General features: G+C 44.4%; 1 protein-coding gene across 1 annotated transcript; it reads left to right on the top strand.

Moving 5' to 3' along the window:
• Positions 1 to 12,517: 12,517 nt before the first annotated feature.
• Positions 12,518 to 18,295, top strand: LOC100380781 (zona pellucida sperm-binding protein 3). Its single transcript, XM_014124960.3, has 8 exons — positions 12,518 to 13,061; positions 13,656 to 13,774; positions 14,242 to 14,345; positions 14,565 to 14,742; positions 17,143 to 17,329; positions 17,513 to 17,595; positions 17,770 to 17,870; positions 18,183 to 18,295. The coding sequence occupies exons 1-8, from the start codon at positions 12,579 to 12,581 to the stop codon at positions 18,239 to 18,241; spliced, it is 1,314 nt and encodes a 437-aa protein (XP_013980435.1). The 5' UTR covers positions 12,518 to 12,578; the 3' UTR covers positions 18,242 to 18,295.
• Positions 18,296 to 18,432: the final 137 nt, after the last annotated feature.

Raw genomic sequence — 18,432 nt, forward strand, 5'->3', positions numbered from 1 at the left:
GTGTTTGTGCCTGCACCACGTAGTCACGTTTAGTTGTTCGTTTATTTGATTTATTTGTTTTTGCTTGAAGTTTCACTTTGGAATAAAGATGTGGAACTCTACACATGCTGTGCCTTGGTCCTGTCCTTACGACAACCGTGACAGTAACTGGTACCAGTTTTTAAAAAGTATTGGAAGTATGAAGGTAATTTTATGCATACCCAAAACAAGGGGTTAAATATGTGTAAGAAAATTAAATGATATACACTACCATTCAAAAGTTTGGGGTCACTTAGAAATGTACTTGTTTTTGAAAGAAAAGCAATTTTTTTTGGTCCATTAAAATAACATCAAATTCCTCAGAAACACAGTGTAGACACTGTTAATTTTATAAATGACTATTGTAGCGGGAAACGGTTGATTTTTAATAGAATATCTACATAGGCGTACAGAGGCCCATTATCAGCAACCATCACTCCTGTGTTCCAATGGCACATTGTGTTAGCTAATCTGTCACGTCCTGACCTTAGAAAGCTGTTATTTTCTATGGTGGAGTAGGTCAGGGCGTGACGGGGGTTTTCTAGTTTAGTTTTTCTGTGTTATCAGGTTCTAGTTTTGTATTTCTATGTTGGGTTTTGTTTGGGATGATCTCCAATTAGAGGCAGCTGGTCCTCGTTGTCTCTAATTGGAGATCATACTTAAGTAGCGTTTTTTTCCACCTGGGTTTGTGGGAGATTGTTTTTGAGTTTGTGTATGTTTCGACTCTGCGTCATGGTTTGTTGTTTTCGTTCTTTAGTTTATGTGTATGTATTGCATAGTTTCACAGTGAAAATAAAATGTGGAACGACACACACGCTGCACTTTGGTCCGCTCCTTCCTACGATATCTGTGACATAATCAAAGTTTATCATTAGAAAACCCTTTTGCAATTATGTTAGCACAGCTGAAAACTGTTGTCCTGATTAAAGAAGCAAAAAAAAATGGCCTTCTTTAGACTAGTTGAGTATCTTGAGCATCAGCATTTGTGGGTTCGATTACAGGCTCAAAATGGCCAGAAACAAATACCTTTCCTTTGAAATTCATCAGTCTCTTCTTGTTCTGAGAAATGAAGACTATTCCATGCGAGAAATTGCCAAGAAACTGTTATTTTGATGGACAAAAAAAATAGCTTTTCTTTCAAAAACAAGGACATTTCTAAATGACCTCAAACTTTTGAATGGTAGTGTGTATATACAGTACCAGTCAAAAGTTTGGACACACCTACTCATTCAAGGGTTTTTCTTTATTTTTACTATTTTCTACATTGTAGAATAATAGTGAAGACATCAAAACGATGAAATAACACATATTGGAACATGTAGTAAAGAAAAAGTGTAAAAATAAATCAAAATATATTTTATATTTGAGATTCTTCAAAGTAGCCACCCTTTGCCTTGATAACCGCTTTGCACACTCTTGGCATTTTCTCAATCAGCTTCATGAGGTAGTCACCTAGAATGCATTTCAATTAGCAGGTGTGCCTTGTTAAAAGTTCATTTGTGGAATTTCTTTCCTTCATGAGTTTGAGCCAATCAGTTGTGTTGTGATAAGGTAGGGGTGGTATATTGAAGAGAGAGCCCTATTTGGTAAAAGACAAAGTCCATATTATGGCAAGAACAGCTCAAATAAGCAAAGAGAAATGACAAAGGTGGCTACTTTGAAGAATCTCAAATATACAATATATTTTCATTTCTTTAACACTTTTTTGGTTAATACATGATTCCAAATGTGGTACTTCATAGCTTTGATGTCCATCATTAATTTAACACATGAAGGTCAGTCAATCCGGAACATTTCAAGAACTTTGAAAGTTTCTTCAAGTGCAGTCGCAAAAACAATCAAGAGCTATGATGGAACTAGCTCTCATGAGGACCGCCACAGGAAAGGAAGACCCAGAGTTACCTCTGCTGCAGAGGATAAGTTCATTAACGTTACCAGCTTCACAGAGTTCAAGTAACAGACACATCTCACCATCAACTTTCAGAGGAGACTGTATGAATCAGGCCTTCATTGTTTTATTGCTGCAAGAAACCAATACTAAAGGACACCAATAAGAAGAAGAGACTTGCTTGTGCCAAGAAACATAATCAATGGACATTAGACCGGTGGAAATCTGTCCTTTTTGGTTCCAACCGCCGTGTCTTTGTGAGACACAGAGTAGGTGATCGAATGATCTCCGCATGTGTGGTTCCCACCGCGAAGCATGGAGGAGGAGGTGTGATTGGTGTGGGGGTGCTTTGCTGGTGACACTATCAGTGATTTATTTAGAATTCAACACACACTTAACAAGCATGGCTACCAGAGCATTCTGCAGCGATACGCCATCCCATCTGGTTTGCGCTTATTGGGACTATCGTTTGTTTTTCAACAGGACAATGACCCAAAACACACCTCCAGGCTGTGTAAGGGCTATTTGACCAAGAAGGAGAGTGATGGAGTGCTGCATCAGATGACCTGGCATCCGCAATCACCCGGCCTCAACCCAATTGAGATGGTTTGGGATGAGTTGGACCGCAGAGTGAAGGAAAAGCAGCCAACAAGTGCTCAGCATATGTGGGAACTCTTTCAAGACTGTTGGAAAAGCATTCCAGGTGACTACCTCATGAAGATGGTTGAGAGAATGCCAAGATTGTCCAAAGCTGTTATCAAGGCGAAGGGTGGCTACTTTGAAGAATCTCAAATATAAAATATATTTTGATTTCTTTAACACTTATTTTGGTTACTACATGATTCCAAATGTGGTACTTCATAGTGTTGATGTCTTCACTTTTATTCTACAATGTAGAAAATAGAAAAAATTAAGAAAAACCCTTGAATGAGTAGGTGTGTCCAAACTTTAGACTGGTACTGTATCTATATATATATATAATATATATATAATTATTTTCCTGAGCTTTCTTATATCTCCTAGATATGGGACAGAGACTTCAAAACTTTATTCCTTATGATCATTTTTTTGACTGTCTTTTTTTTTAACCATTTATGAATGCGTTATTCAATGCGCTTCTACTCTGTACTTGTTGCAGTGACAATTTTTTTTTGGGGGGGGGGGGAGGATAATGAAGTAAGTTTATGTGACATTTTTTTTAGCGCGGACCCATTACACTTGTTGTTTTTGGGATTTGGTACTAAACACCAAATTCACCAAAACAACCACTATGTGGGTGTCGGCTAGCGCGTATCTTATAGAATCTAGCCCAAGGTTCAAATGGGAATAGGCTACATTGTCAGATATTTTGTATTTACAGTATACAACAACGTAATGTGTTATCACTGTACTTTATATAATAGCACAACCAAAATCACCTGAATTGCAGCTGAGATTACATTAAAAGTACATCGTGTAATTGATTAAAGCTGTTTGCGAATCTTTGCGTTTTAGGCTACTATAGCAATTGTGAAGATCTCAACAGACCTGTGACCTCTGCATGCTATCTTGAACATTTTTTTCACTGGCCTACTGTAACGTCTTGTCTGTGGTGTGGCGGAAAGAAGCGCAGGAAGCAGCGAACACTGTGTGGTAATTTTAATTAAGAACCACCCGTACAAAATAAGAGGTCTCCCAACAACAGGGAAAAATACAATGGACAAGCACAGTCAACAAACGCAGTTGACATACAGAAAAACAATCCCGCACAATAGGGTGCGGGCCAGCTGAACTAAATAGCCCTCTTAATTACCTAACTCAGGGCAGGTGAGAAAACATAAAAAAAGGGAAAAAACAAAAAGGGAATCGGTGGTAGCTAATAGGCCGGTGACGACGACCGCCGAGCGCCACCCGAGCAGGAGGGGGCGCCACCGTCGGTAGGAATCGTGACAGTACCCCCCTCCTGACGCGCGGCCCCTGCAGCGCGCCGACACCGGCCTCGAGGCCGACCCGGAGGACGAGGCGCAGGGCGATCCGGACGGAGGCGGTGGAACTCCTTCAACATGGATGGGTCCAAGACGTCCTCCGCCGGCACCCAGCACCTCTCCTCCGGACCGTACCCCTCCCAGTCCACAAGGTACTGCAGGCCCCCCGCCCGGCGTCTCGAGTCCAGAATGGCCCTTACGCTGTACGCCGGGGACCCCCCGATGTCCAGGGGGGGTGGAGGGACCTCCGGCACCTCATCTTCTTGTAGGGGACCAGCCACCACCGGCCTGAGGAGAGACACATGAAACGAGGGGTTAATACGGTAATAGGAAGGGAGTTGCAACCGATAACACACCTCGTTTATCCTCCTCAGGACTTTGAAGGGCCCCACACACTGCGGCCCCAGCTTCCGGCAGGGCACGCGGAGAGACAGGTTCCGGGTCGAGAGCCAGACCCTGTCACCCGGTGCGAACACCGGCGCCTCACTGCGGTGGCGGTCAGCACTCCTTTTCTGCCTAGCACTGGCCTCCTTCAGTGAGTCCTGTACTGCTTTCCAGGTCTCCTTGGAGTGCTGAACCCAGTCCTCCACCGCAGGAGCCTCGGTCTGGCTCTGGTGCCATGGGGCCAGGACCGGCTGGTACCCTAGCACACACTGGAAGGGTGACATGTTAGTAGAGGAGTGGCGAAGTGAGTTCTGGGCTAACTCTGCCCAAGGAATATACCTCGCCCACTCCCCTGGCCGGTCCCGGCAATACGACCTCAGGAACCTGCCCACCTCCTGGTTCACCCTCTCCGCCTGCCCATTGCTCTCGGGGTGATAACCGGAGGTTAAACTGACCGAGACCCCCAGCCGCTCCATAAACGCCTTCCAGACCCTGGATGTGAACTGGGAACCCCGATCAGAGACAATATCCTCCGGCACCCCGTAGTGCCGGAAGACGTGGGTAAATAGGGCCTCCGCAGTCTGCAGGGCCGTAGGGAGACCGGGCAAGGGGAGGAGACGGCAGGACTTAGAAAACCGATCCACAACCACCAGAATCGCAGTGTTCCCCTGAGAGGGGGGAAGATCTGTCAGGAAGTCGATAGACAGGTGCGACCATGGCCGTTGCGGAACGGGGAGGGGCTGTAACTTCCCTCTCGGTAAATGCCTAGGAGCCTTACTCTGGGCACAGACCGAACAGGAAGAGACATATGACCTCACGTCCTTAGCCAAGGTGGGCCACCAATACTTCCCCCTTAGACTCCGCCCTGTCCTCTCTACACCAGGATGACCCGCCGCAGGTAGCGTGTGCGCCCACCGAATCAACCGATCGCGAACATCGAGCGGCACATACATGCGCCCCACGGGCACCTGCGCAGGCGCAGGATCCAACACCAGTGCCCGCTCGATGTCCGCGTCCACCTCCCACACCACTGGTGCCACCAGCCTAGACGCTGGAATGATGGGAGTTGGATCGATGGGGCGGTCATCCGTGTCATACAGACGGGACAGCGCGTCGGCTTTAGTATTAAGGGAACCCGGTCTATATGAGATGGTAAACCTAAACCGGGCGAAGAACATGGCCCACCTTGCCTGACGTGGATTCAGTCTCCTCGCTGCCCGGATGTACTCCAGGTTTCGGTGGTCGGTCCAGATGAGAAAGGGGTGCTTAGCCCCCTCAAGCCAGTGTCGCCACACCCTCAAGGCTTTGACTACCGCTAGCAACTCCCTGTCCCCCACATTGTAGTTACGCTCCGCCGAACTGAGCTTCCCTGAGAAGAAAGCGCAGGGGCGGAGTTTCGGTGGCGCACCCGAGCGCTGTGATAGCACGGCACCCACCCCAGCCTCGGATGCATCCACCTCTACTACGAACGCTAAAGATGGGTCCGGGTGCGCCAACACGGGCGCGTCGGTGAACAGGGTCTTCAACTTCTTGAAGGCTCCGTCCGCCTCCGTCGACCATCTCAAACGCGCCAGCCCCCCCTTCAGCAGTGAGGTAATGGGAGCCGCTACCTGGCCAAACCCCCGGATAAACCTCCGGTAGTAGTTGGCAAAGCCCAAGAACCGCTGCACTTCCTTCACCGTGGTTGGAGTCGGCCAATTACGCACGGCCTTAACGCGGTCACACTCCATCACCACCCCCGTGGTGGAAATGCGATAACCCAGAAAGGAGACGGCTCGTTTGAAAAACTCACACTTCTCAGCCTTAACGTATAGGTCATGCTCCAGCAGTCTACCAAGCACCCTGCGCACCAGGGACACATGCGCGGAGCGGGTGGCGGAATATATCAGAATGTCATCGATATAGACAATCACGCCCTGCCCGTGCAGGTCCCTGAGAATCTCGTCAACAAAGGATTGAAAGACGGCTGGAGCATTTTTCAACCCATACGGCATGACGAGGTACTCATAATGGCCTGATGTGGTACTAAAGGCGGTTTTCCACTCGTCTCCCTTCTTGATACGCACCAGGTTATACGCGCTCCTGAGATCCAATTTTGTGAAGAACTGTGCTCCGTGAAATGATTCCACCGCCGTAGCGATAAGAGGTAGTGGGTAACTAAACCCCACCGTGATCGCGTTTAGACCTCTATAATCAATGCACGGACGCAGACCTCCCTCCTTTTTCTTCACAAAAAAGAAACTCGAGGAAGCGGGTGAGATGGAGGGCCGAATGTACCCCTGTCCCAAGGATTCCGTGACGTATGTCTCCATAGCCGCCGTCTCCTCTTGTGACAAGGGGTACACGTGACTCCTGGGAAGCGCAGCGTTAACCTGGAGATCTATCGCACAATCCCCTTGTCGATGAGGTGGTAATTTAGTCGCTCTCTTTTTACAAAAAGCGATCGCCAAATCGGCGTATTCAGGGGGAATGCGCACGGTGGACACCTGGTCTGGACTCTCCACCGACGTGGCACCTATGGAAACTCCTAGGCATTTCCCTGAACACTCCTCCGACCACCCCTGGAGAACCCCCTGTTTCCATGAAATGAGGGGATTGTGACCAGCCAGCCAGGGGACCCCCAGCACCACTGGAAACGCAGGTGAATCAATAAGGAAAAAGTTAATGCTTTCCCTATGATTCCCCAGCGTTACCATGTCCAGCGGCACCGTAGACTCCCTGACTAGCCCTGACCCTAATGGTCGGCTATCTAAGGAGTGCACGGGGAAGGGGGAATCTATCGGCACCCGTGGAATGCCCAGCTTAATGGCAAGTCCACGGTCCATAAAGTTCCCAGCTGCGCCTGAATCGACTAGCGCCCTATGCTGGGAAGAGGGAAAAAATTTAGAAAATGAAACAGGCAAAAACACATGACCAACAGGGGGTTCTGGGCGAATCTGGTGCTGACTCACCTGAGGTGACCGAGAAGTGTTCTGCCTGCCTTCTCGACTCCCAGACTGGCTCCTCCAGCACCGGTCGGCCGTGTGTCCTCTCCGACCACAGCTGGTGCAGGAGGAGCCACCTCCTCCGGTGCCCCTTGGCACGGCCCCCCCTACCTCCATAGGGGTAGGGGCGGGGGTGCACGGGGGTGGAACGGGCAGGACCCTCTCCGAACGCCCGCGGGCAGCCAGCAAATTGTCCAACCGTATGGACATGTCAATGAGTTCGTCCAGGGATAGATTGGTGTCCCTACAGGCCAGCTCCCTGCGGACGTCCGCCCGGAGACTACACCGGTAGTGGTCTATGAGGGCCCTGTCATTCCACCCCGCTCCAGCAGCCAAGGTCCTAAACTCCAGCGCGAAGTCTTGAGCGCTCCTCGTCTCCTGCCTGAGGTGGAACAGCCGTTCACCCGCCGCTTTACCTTCGGGGGGGTGGTCGAAAACAGCCCGAAAGCGGCGGGTGAACTCTGGGTAGTGGTCCCTCGCCGAGTCTGGAGCGTTCCAGACCGCATTAGCCCACTCCAGAGCTCGGCCCGTCAGGCAGGAAACGAGGGCACTTACGCTCTCCTCTCCTGTAGGAGCAGGTCTGACGGTGGCCAGGTACAACTCTAGCTGGAGAAGAAACCCCTTGCACCCAGCCGCCGTCCCATCGTACTCCCTCGGGAGTGCCAGGCGAAGCGCGCCAGAGCCAGACGTCGTAGGAGGAGGAGATGGTTGTATCGGGGGGGGGTGTAGGTGGAGAGAGGATACCACTCCTCTCCCATCGTTCCATCCTCTCCATCATCTGGTCCATGGCGGATCCGATGCGATGCAGGACCGATGTATTGTGCTGGACACGTTCCTCCATGGAGGGTAGTGGAGTGCCCGCTGCTCCCGCTGATTCCATGCTCCTTCTGGTGGTGCGGGATTCTGTAACGTCTTGTCTGTGGTGTGGCGGAAAGAAGCGCAGGAAGCAGCGAACACTGTGTGGTAATTTTAATTAAGAACCACCCGTACAAAATAAGAGGTCTCCCAACAACAGGGAAAAATACAATGGACAAGCACAGTCAACAAACGCAGTTGACATACAGAAAAACAATCCCGCACAATAGGGTGCGGGCCAGCTGAACTAAATAGCCCTCTTAATTACCTAACTCAGGGCAGGTGAGAAAACATAAAAAAAGGGAAAAAACAAAAAGGGAATCGGTGGTAGCTAATAGGCCGGTGACGACGACCGCCGAGCGCCACCCGAGCAGGAGGGGGCGCCACCGTCGGTAGGAATCGTGACACCTACACACTATATCCCATAATGTCAAAGAAATTAATAAAAAATTAAAAGCAGAAATTTCATTAGTCAATAAGTATTCAACCTCTTTGTTATGGCAACAACAGGGTTTAACATGATTTTGAATGACTACCTCAACTCTACCCCACACAATTATTAGGTTCCTCAGTCGAGCAGTGAAAAAAAAGCAGACATTGAATATCCCTTTTAGCATGGTGAAATTATGATTTACACTTTGGATGGTGTATCAATACACCCACTCACTACAAACATACAGGCGTCCTTCCTAACTCAGCTGCCGGAGAGGAAGGATACATCTTAGTGATATCACCATGAGGCCAATGCTGACTTTAAAACAGTTACAGAGTGTAATAGTTGTGATAAGAGAAAACTGAGGATGGATCAACAACATTGTAGTTACAACACAATACTAACCTAATTGACAGAGTGAAAAGAAGGAGGCCTATAAAGAATACAAATATTCCAAAACATGCATCCTGTTTACAGCAAGTCAATAAAGTAATACTCCAAAAGAAATTGGCAAAGCAAGTAGCTTTTTGTCCTGAATACAAAGTATTATGTTTGTGGCAAATCCAATACAACACATTACTGAGTAACACTCTGCATATTTTCAAGCATAGGACTGGGGAGTTTTTCAGGATACACAATTAATGGAATGGAGCTTATCACAGGCAAAATCCTAGAGGAATACCTGGTTCAGTCTGCTTTCCACCAGACACTGGGAGATGAATTCACCTTTCAGCAGGACAATAACCTAAAACACAAGGCATTGCTTACCAAGAAGACAGTGAATATTCCTGAGTGGCTGAGTTACAGTTTTGACTTAAATTAACATGAAAATCTGTGGCAAGACCTGAAAAATGGTTGTCTAGCAATGATCAACAGCCAATTTGACAGCTTGAAGAATACTGAAAAGAATAATGGGCATATGTTGCACAATCCAGGTGTAGAAGGCTTTCAATCGGTCAAAGGTGTTTCTACAAAGTATTGACTCAGGGTTGTAAATATCTATGTAAATCAGATATTTCTGTATTTAATTTAGAAATAAATTTGAATTTTTTTTTAACATGTTTTACCTTTGTCATTATGTGGTATTGTGTGTAGATGGTTAAACAAGTATAATATTTAATCCATTTTGAATTCAGGCTGTAACACAACAACATGTGGAATAACTCAAGGTGTAGGAAATACTTTATGAAGTAACAGTAACCTCAAAATGGAGCCATGGATGTGTTACTCATTTTAAGGTTGAATAAGTACTGTTACATTAGTTTGCAAGATAGCCTTAACTTTAGGCTATTAACTGTATTACAAAAGTAATAATGAATTGTGTTTGGATGACATCGCAACCAAATATCAACATTTAAAGAATAGGACTAAACCAAATCAAACTTTATTTCTAGTGCATTTAAACTTTGATTTAGTTTTATACATTTTAGATTTTTGGTTTAGATGGAGATGGAGATATGAATCCAACATAACAATTATTCATTTGTAGACAAACTGAAATTAAAGGAAGATGCCGCCACTATTTCAATGTAATTTCCTGTCATTGAGAGGAAATGCACTTTTAGGTTTCCCCCCGAAGAATGATGAAGGCTGATTATACATATTTGTGAATTGCATGTGGGAATTTCCACATGGAGTTGATAAACATCCACAAATAGGGTACTGACAGCTGTCAGTGTAGCTAGATAGCATGCTAACCTTATCTAGCTAGCTAATGTTATCCAGTGTTACTGTATATAGTTTTTTTACTACACCGTATTCAAAAGATTAGCCAGTTGGCTCTATGGCTGGTTCTGGAGCTGGATTTGTCATATGCATTGATTTAAAACTTTGCCACAGATAGAAACCACTGGCCTATCTTTGACTTTGCCATCTATTGTTAACTCCAAGGTTTTGACATCTTTCATAAATTGTGTCCGCAAGTCCGTCACAGAAAAAGTTAGAAAGAATGAGATGAAGCTCCGGTAATATGGATAACTATTGAAAGATACAGTAGCTGATATGTGTTTTTCTACATTGTAATGGACATTGTGCACCATTAGTAGGTAGGCATGCTTTGGCTACGGTACAGCAAAGCCATGTTAGCCTGTGTGCATGGTTCTCACAGGGGAAGTGAAATGATAGAATACAATGACTTTTCTCATGATCATGCACAACACAAATGACAACTAAGTTCCTTGAATTTTCTTTTGCGGGTGCCTTTTCATTATCTGGATAGACACTTGTGGTTTCTAGCTAACATTACACCAATCAAAGTATTGGAGCATGTAGTGAAGCAAAACTCAAGTGGTCAAAACCATCTTGGGGCGCCGGGAGGAGCGGATTTGCAAAACACCTTCCTAATATTGAGTTTTGCCCTCAGAACAGCCTCAATTCGTTGGGGCATGGACTCTTCAAGGTGTCGAAAGCGTTCCACAGGGATGCTGGCCCAAGTTGGCTGGATGTCAAAGGCACTTAAATATTTTGTCTTGCCCATTCACCCTCTGAATGGCACAGATACACAATCCATGCCTCAATTGACTCAAGGTTTACCAATCCTTCTTTAACCTGTATCCTCCTCTTTATCTACACGGATTGAAGTCAATTTAATAAGTGACATCAGTAAGGGTTTAAAGATTTCACCTGGATTCACCTGGTCAGTCTTTGTCATGGAAAGAGCAGGTGTTCTTATTGTTTTGTACACTCAGTGTATATTTTCTTTATACAGACTAGCAAAACATAAGTGAAAATTTACAAATTATCCAATGGATTATGATAATTTTCTGGTTAAGAAAGCTTGGGTACAAAAAAACTAAGTTTACACCCTCTATTTGTATTTGCTCCATGGCTCAGGTGGTCAAATGGACACAAGGCTGTTTGGCTTATCTCACTCACGAAGAGGAATACATTTGCATCTGTTTCTGATCAATAAACAATGCCATTCTGGTGGTTGGTAACATTCAAATAAAACCCAACCCTGAAACGAAACGTAGGCTGAAAAAAATAAATGAAAATTGGTTCTGATGATTACATTTTTAAATACATGTTTTATTTAACCTTTATTTTAACGAGGCATAATCCTGTTGTTTAAATTTAACCCTCAAAACAACAGTTTAAGTTGATGACTTTTTGCAAATCCAATGTATTTTCCACATAGACTCCATGTCTCAATATGTTGACAAATTACATTGAAATAACATTGATTCAACCAGTTTGTGCCCAGTGGGCAGTCTCCTGTGTTGATCTTGTGTGTGTTCGACTGTGGCCTTGACAGAGGTCTTACTGACCGACACGCAGCATGTCAATAAATGTCAATTTTGCAAGTATACACAGTGTGAGAGGTCATTCACCCAGGCAGTCTGCTTCGCGTTCACTTAATCTACCCCCATGTGAAAGTAACATGACTTCAGGTGTGGAAAAATCTATTTTTACATTCAATAAATACATCATCTGAAATTATTGCAACCAGAAGTTTCTCTTTAAGAATGAATGAAAGGCTAGTGTGTTTCTTTAATCTAATCATGATATAGACTTGTATATGTTCATATATAATATATCATAATTACAGTATGTGTTATTTTTGCAAAACACTATATACTGTATCCACCTTACAAAATATAACTCACATATAAGAGAACTCTTACAGAAAAGGATGTCGAAAGTCAATCAAATGTGACACATAAGTAACATTTTAATATATTACTATAGAAAAAAATTGTGGCATCTATATATAAAGCAAACATAGCAAACACACATATAAAGGTACCCAAAAGCATTTATTTCTGATGAAGAAGCGTTTTTTAACAACGAAATTCTTGAAACTTTGATAATATAACATAACATTTTTGGTATTAAGAAGTTGCTTTGAATAGTCTGCTATTAAAGGACCATCAGCCACAGCTTTGGTTGGCTAAAACCTTGACTCCTCAGAGCTGATAGGGAATATTCAAATGAGGAGGGGGCGGGTTTCCAATAAGTAAACAACACTCAATCCGTTATAAAAGTGGCCACATCTCCTTCATCCTCTTCACAGCATCCAGTGAACATTGCTGATCAATTCTTGTTGTGAAGCCATGGCAATGAAGTGGAGTGTATTTTGTCTCGTGGCAGTGGCCATGCTTGGCTGTCTGTGTGTTGCTCAGAATTGGCCACCCTTCAGTAAACCAGCGCAGCAACCCTTCAGACCCAATCGTCAGCCGCCTCAGCAGCCTCAGCAACCATCGTATCAGAAACCCAGGAACCCATCAAAAGACCAAACCCAGGCTAAGCAGAAGTTTGAGACACCATTGGATTGGACCTATCCTCTGGACCCAAAGCCAGAGCCCAAGATTATTGGGGGCTCAGAGGCGAGAACCCCTGTGGCTGCCAATTCAGTGAGGGCTGAGTGCAGGGAGAACATGGTCCACGTGGAAGCAAAGCACGACCTGCTGGGGATCGGCCAGCTGATCCAGCTAGAAGACCTCACTTTGGGAGACTGCCCTATGTCTGGATTCGACAATGTCAACCAGGTGCTCATCTTTGAGTCTCCGCTGCAGTCATGTGGTAGCCAGCTAAGGGTATGTATTATTATAATTTTTTTCTATTTCACCTTTATTTAACCAGGTAGGCAAGTTGAGAACAAGTTCTCATTTACAACTGCCACCTGGCCAAGATAAAGCAAAGCAGTTCGACACATATAACAACACAGAGTTACACATGGAGTAAAACAAACATACAGTCAATAACACAGTAAAAAAATTAAGTCGATATACAATGTGTGCAAATGAGGTGAGATAAGGGAGGTTAAGGCAATAAATAGACCATGGTGGCGAAGTAAATACAATATAGCAATTAAAACACTCGAATGGTAGAATGGTATTATAATGATGATAATGATAGTAATGAACTGTATTTATATTATTTGAAAAGCAAAAGGAAAAAAGTATAACCCCAAATGAGTGCTAAGTGGCAAAAACAAAATTACCACCCCAGGTATTTATATTATATGTAGGTCATTATTGTACACGGAAATTAGTTGTCAATTTACCTGAACAAATGTTTGGATAAAAAAATCTCACATTCCTCACAATCTCACATGTCCTGTCCATAGTAAATTGGTCTATTTGAATTAAATTTCTGAATGTATTAACATTGTTGTGATTGTTTCTCAGATGACTACCGACTCCCTCATCTACATCTTCACTCTATATTACAAACCCAAACCTCTGGCAAACACCCCCCTCATCAGGACAAATGACGCGATGATCAATATTGAGTGCCACTATCCAAGGTGGGAGGAGCAGACCTAGGTCTAGACTGATTTAGCTTGCCTGCCACAATGGAACTAATGAAACAGTTCCAAAAGTACCAATCCTGCCCACCCAGCATGTAGTATAAGATAAATCAAGCAGACTTGAAGTATTTCAGGAAATAACCTCAACCCAGGTTAGCCCCAACCCACTAGCAATAGTGGGTAAACTCAATTAAATCAAACCTGCATTCTAATATATGTATATTTTTTTATTGAATTGAGTCTCTAGTTCCAGGTGAATACAGTACCCCCACTACACTGTTTCACTACCATTAAAGTTATCATACTTTCACCACACCCACAGTGGACATTTATTTGGCTTCTTAGTTTAAAACTATTAAAAACATTAAAACATTAAAAATATTAAAAACAGGTATGGTGATTCCTATACAGACGTACAACACATCTATAAAAAACATTTGTAAAACAATGTTTCTCTCCTCCAGGAAACACAATGTGAGCAGCCTGGCCCTGATCCCAACCTGGACCCCATTCTCCGCTGCTAAGTATGCAGAGGAACTCCTGTACTTCTCCATGAGGCTCATGACTGGTGGGTAAAGATGCAGTGTAGAGAGGGTCCACACTAAAAAGCCAATTTCCCGGACCCAGATTTGGACTTTTCCTGAACTAAAAAGAACTTTCAGTGGAGATTCACCATCAAGTTCTATTGAAACTCTTAATTGAATGTACTTTTTAGACCAGGAGTACGCTTAACCTGTTCATTTCAGTAATGTTAGTATCAATAGCAAATGTAATGTTCTCTTGGCAGCTGACTGGCAGTATGAGAGGGCCGGTAACATGTACGTGTTGGGTGATATGGTGAACATCGAGGCCTCTGTCATGCAGTACTTCCACGTCCCCCTGCGTATCTTTGTGGACAGCTGTGTGGCCACCCTGGAACCCAACATAAACGCCAATCCCAGATACTCCTTCATTGAGAATCATGGGTAAGTAAGGGAGGGGGTTCAGTCAACACTAGGGGTGATTTCGTGGACATAGATTAAGCCTAATCTTGGATTTAAATGCACTTTTAAACTGGACTAAAGAACATGTTATTTCCCAAACATGGTTTAGAATAGTCCTAGACTTTAACTAATCTGGAATTACCAGTCTGATTTCTAGAAAGAAAATTTGAGCTAGTCCAGGTCTAAGTGAGGGTATAAACTAAACCAAGAAGGAGACAGGTTTAACTTCAGAATAATGCACTGTGTCAATGGCAACATAAACTCAGCAAAAAAAGAAACGTCCCCTTTTCAGGACCCTGTCTTTCAAAGATAATTTGTAAAAATCCAAATAACTTCACAGATCTTCATTTTAAAGGGTTTAAACACTGCTTGCTCAATGAACCAAAAACAATTAATGAACATGCACCTGTGGAACGGTCGTTAAGACACTAACAGCTTACAGACAGTAGGCAATTAAGGTCACAGTGATGAAAACCTAGGGCACTGAAGAGGCCTTTCTACTGACTCTGAAAAACACCAAAAGAAAGATGCCCAGGGTCCCTGCTCATCTGCATGAACGTGCCTTAGGCATGCTGCAAGGAGGCATGAGGACTGCAGATGTGGCCAGGGCAATAAATTGCAATGTCCGTACTGTCAGAAGCCTAAGACAGCGCTACAGGGAGACAGGACGGACAGCTGACCATCCTCGCATTGGCAGACCACGTGTAACAACACCTGCACAGGATCGGTACATCCGAACATCACACCTGCGGGACAGGTACAGGATGGCAACAACAACTGCCCGAGGAACACTACACCAGGAACACACAATCCCTCCATCAGTGCTCAGACTGTCCGCAATAGGCTGAGAGAGGCTGGACTGAGGGCTTGTAGGCCTGTTGTAAGGCAGGTCCTCACCAGACATCACTGGCAACATCGTCGCCTATGGGCACAAACCCACCATTGCTGGACCAGACAGGACTGGCGAAAAGTGCTCTTCACTGACTAGTCGCGGTTTTGTCTCAGCAGGGGTGATGGTTGGATTCACGTTTATCGTCGAAGGAATGAGCGTTACACCGAGGCCTGTACTCTGGAGCGGGATCGATTTGGAGGTGGAGGGTCCGTCATGGTCTGGGGCGGTGAGTCACAGCATCATCGGACTGAGCTTGTTGTCATTGCAGGCAATCTCAACGCTGTGCGTTACAGGGAAGACATCCTCCTCCCTCATGTGGTACCCTTCCTGCAGGCTCATCCTGACATGACCCTCCAGCATGACAATGCCACCAGTCATACTGCTCGTTCTGTGCATGATTTCCTGCAAGACAGGAATGTCAGTGTTCTGCTATAGCCAGAGAAGAGCCTGGATCCCAATCCCATTGAGCACGTCTGGGACCTGTTGGATCGGAGGATAAGGGCTAGGGCCATTCCCCGCTGAAATGTCCAGGAACTTGCAGGTGCCTTGGTGGAAGTGGGGTAACATCTCACAGCAAGAACTGGCAAATCTGGTGCAGTCCATGAGGAGGAGATGCACTGCAGTACTTAATGCAACTGGTTGCCACACCAGATACCGACTGTTACGTTTGATTTTGACCCCCCCTTTGTTCAGGGACACATTATTCCATTTCTGTTAGTCACATGTCTGTGGAACTTGTTCAGTTTATGTCTCAGTTGTTGAATCTTATTGTGTTCATACAAATATTTACACATGTTAAGTTTGCAGAAAATAAACGCAGTTGACAGTGAGAGGACGTTTCTTTTTTTGCTGAGTTTAGGTTTCCTGCTTTCCCTGACAGAGTCCAAATTAGTTATTCTAGAATTAGGTAACTAATTTCACTTGCATAAAATGGTTGTCCAAACTTGGCTTTCTGTTGCAAAATAATATTGTTATGGGATAATATTTTATTAACTGCAATTATTTTGATTGTTTGCTTTTATCTTCTGCATTGTTTTATTTTGATTGTTTACTCCAGTCTGTGCTCATACATACAATGCTTGAATATTTGTGGTCCATACGAGGTTTCTGAAGCAACCTCAGATCATAACCACCTTCACATAGTTAATTATGCTGCGTTTACACATGCAGCGCACTCTGATCTTTTTCCACTAATTGGTCCTTTGACCAATCAGATCAGCTCTTTTGCCAATAATTGGGTATTTATTCTGGATTAATGTAAGAATCCTATTTGTGATGTAATTTAAGATCTGTCCAGGAATCCGGCCCTAACTGTGCGAATGTGATGAGTAACCATGACTGAGGCAACATCTAATGCCTATGCTTGAGTTGTGTGGGCAACCAGGGCTGTTTAATGAGTGCCTGACTGTCATGTTGTTAAATGTGAGCCCAGCTAAAGCTTCCCCCTGCCTCGCCCTGCCCCTGCCCTTGCACCGTCTGTGCCCCCATAGGTGTCTGATCGATGCCAAAGTGACAGGTTCCCACTCCCAGTTCATGCCTCGTTCCGCAGACTACAAGCTGTATTTCCAGGTGGAGGCTTTCAGGTTCCAGGGCCAGAGGGGGAGTGACCCAATTCAGCCGCAGAAAACAAAGCTACCTATTAAGACTGCTTCAGATTTTCCCGCTACACTTGACATGGTGAGTTAATTAATTCAGTTCAATACTACTTTATTTATCCCTCACAGGGCAGGTATGAAGACAAGCAGAAAGAATACTAACAAATAACACAGAAACATATCACGAGATATCTTTTTTTTTTATTGTGTATTTATCCTATGCTTTAATTGTTACAATGGCCATGTTCTTGGTAAATCCCAACAGATCTTCATTACCTGTCACCTGAAGGCAACCACAATCGCCTTCCCCATTGATTTTGAGTACAAGGCCTGCTCCTTCATTAATACGTAAGTGTGTACGTTCTACACCTGGGTCAAATACATGTTACATTAATGAAATAAATGTTCATACTTGATGACACTGCGTATGCTATGCAATACATGAAAGGTATATTTATGTTACGTCAATACTGCAATGCTGGTTTGATGAAATGTAGCCCTAAAGCTGCAGTTTGTTAACAGGTGGAGGGAGGCTGGTGGGAATGATGGAGTGTGTGGCTGCTGTGACTCCACCTGTAGCAACAGGAAGGGACGCGATACCACTCAGCATCAAAAACCAGCAAGTACGTATGAGGCAACAAAGGTCTGCTTTTTAAGATTACAACAATGTGGAAACCTCAAAAATACTTGCAGAGAATGTTTGAATTTCTGAAAGGTCAATATCTGCTCACTGTTTGCTGCTCCTAAAATCCATTTTTGAAAGTGTTTTATTCACCACTAAAATAATTATTAATAAAGGTAACTTTTGAGAGCAGATAAACAGTGAGTGGATATTGATGTTCTTAACCTAGCTGTCTTTGTATTGTCCAGCTGCTGAAGGCTACTTTTGGATTTGTGTAATGACTCTCCTGTCTTTGTGTCTGCTCTCTACTCAGATATATGGGAGGGAGATGTTCAGCTTGGTCCCATCTTCATCTCGGAAAAGGACGCGTAATAAATTCAGACCCTGCCATTGGCATGCCCATTGAAATAAACATAGTTGATGGTTCATCATCGTCTGTGTCTTCATTCCTGCTGTTGATGTTATGCACTAATTCATTAAAAACTAAAGCTATGCACTAGTTTAGGTGCTGAACAGAGAAAAAAGACCTAGGCCTATTAATCAAATCCATAACTCTGTTTCCA

This window comes from Salmo salar, chromosome 10 (genome assembly GCF_965601325.2).
Source record: "Salmo salar chromosome 10, fSalSal1, whole genome shotgun sequence".
Classification (NCBI taxonomy): Eukaryota; Metazoa; Chordata; class Actinopteri; order Salmoniformes; family Salmonidae; genus Salmo; species Salmo salar.

Bases quoted from the DNA above. Each gene is read 5' to 3' on its own strand.
- LOC100380781 (XM_014124960.3), top strand. From the start codon at position 12,579: ATGGCAATGAAGTGGAGTGTATTTTGTCTCGTGGCAGTGGCCATGCTT. The intron at 13,775-14,241 runs GTGGGAGGAGCA...TCTCTCCTCCAG, and splicing joins ATTGAGTGCCACTATCCAAG to GAAACACAATGTGAGCAGCC. The intron at 17,330-17,512 runs GTGAGTTAATTA...AAATCCCAACAG, and splicing joins TTCCCGCTACACTTGACATG to ATCTTCATTACCTGTCACCT.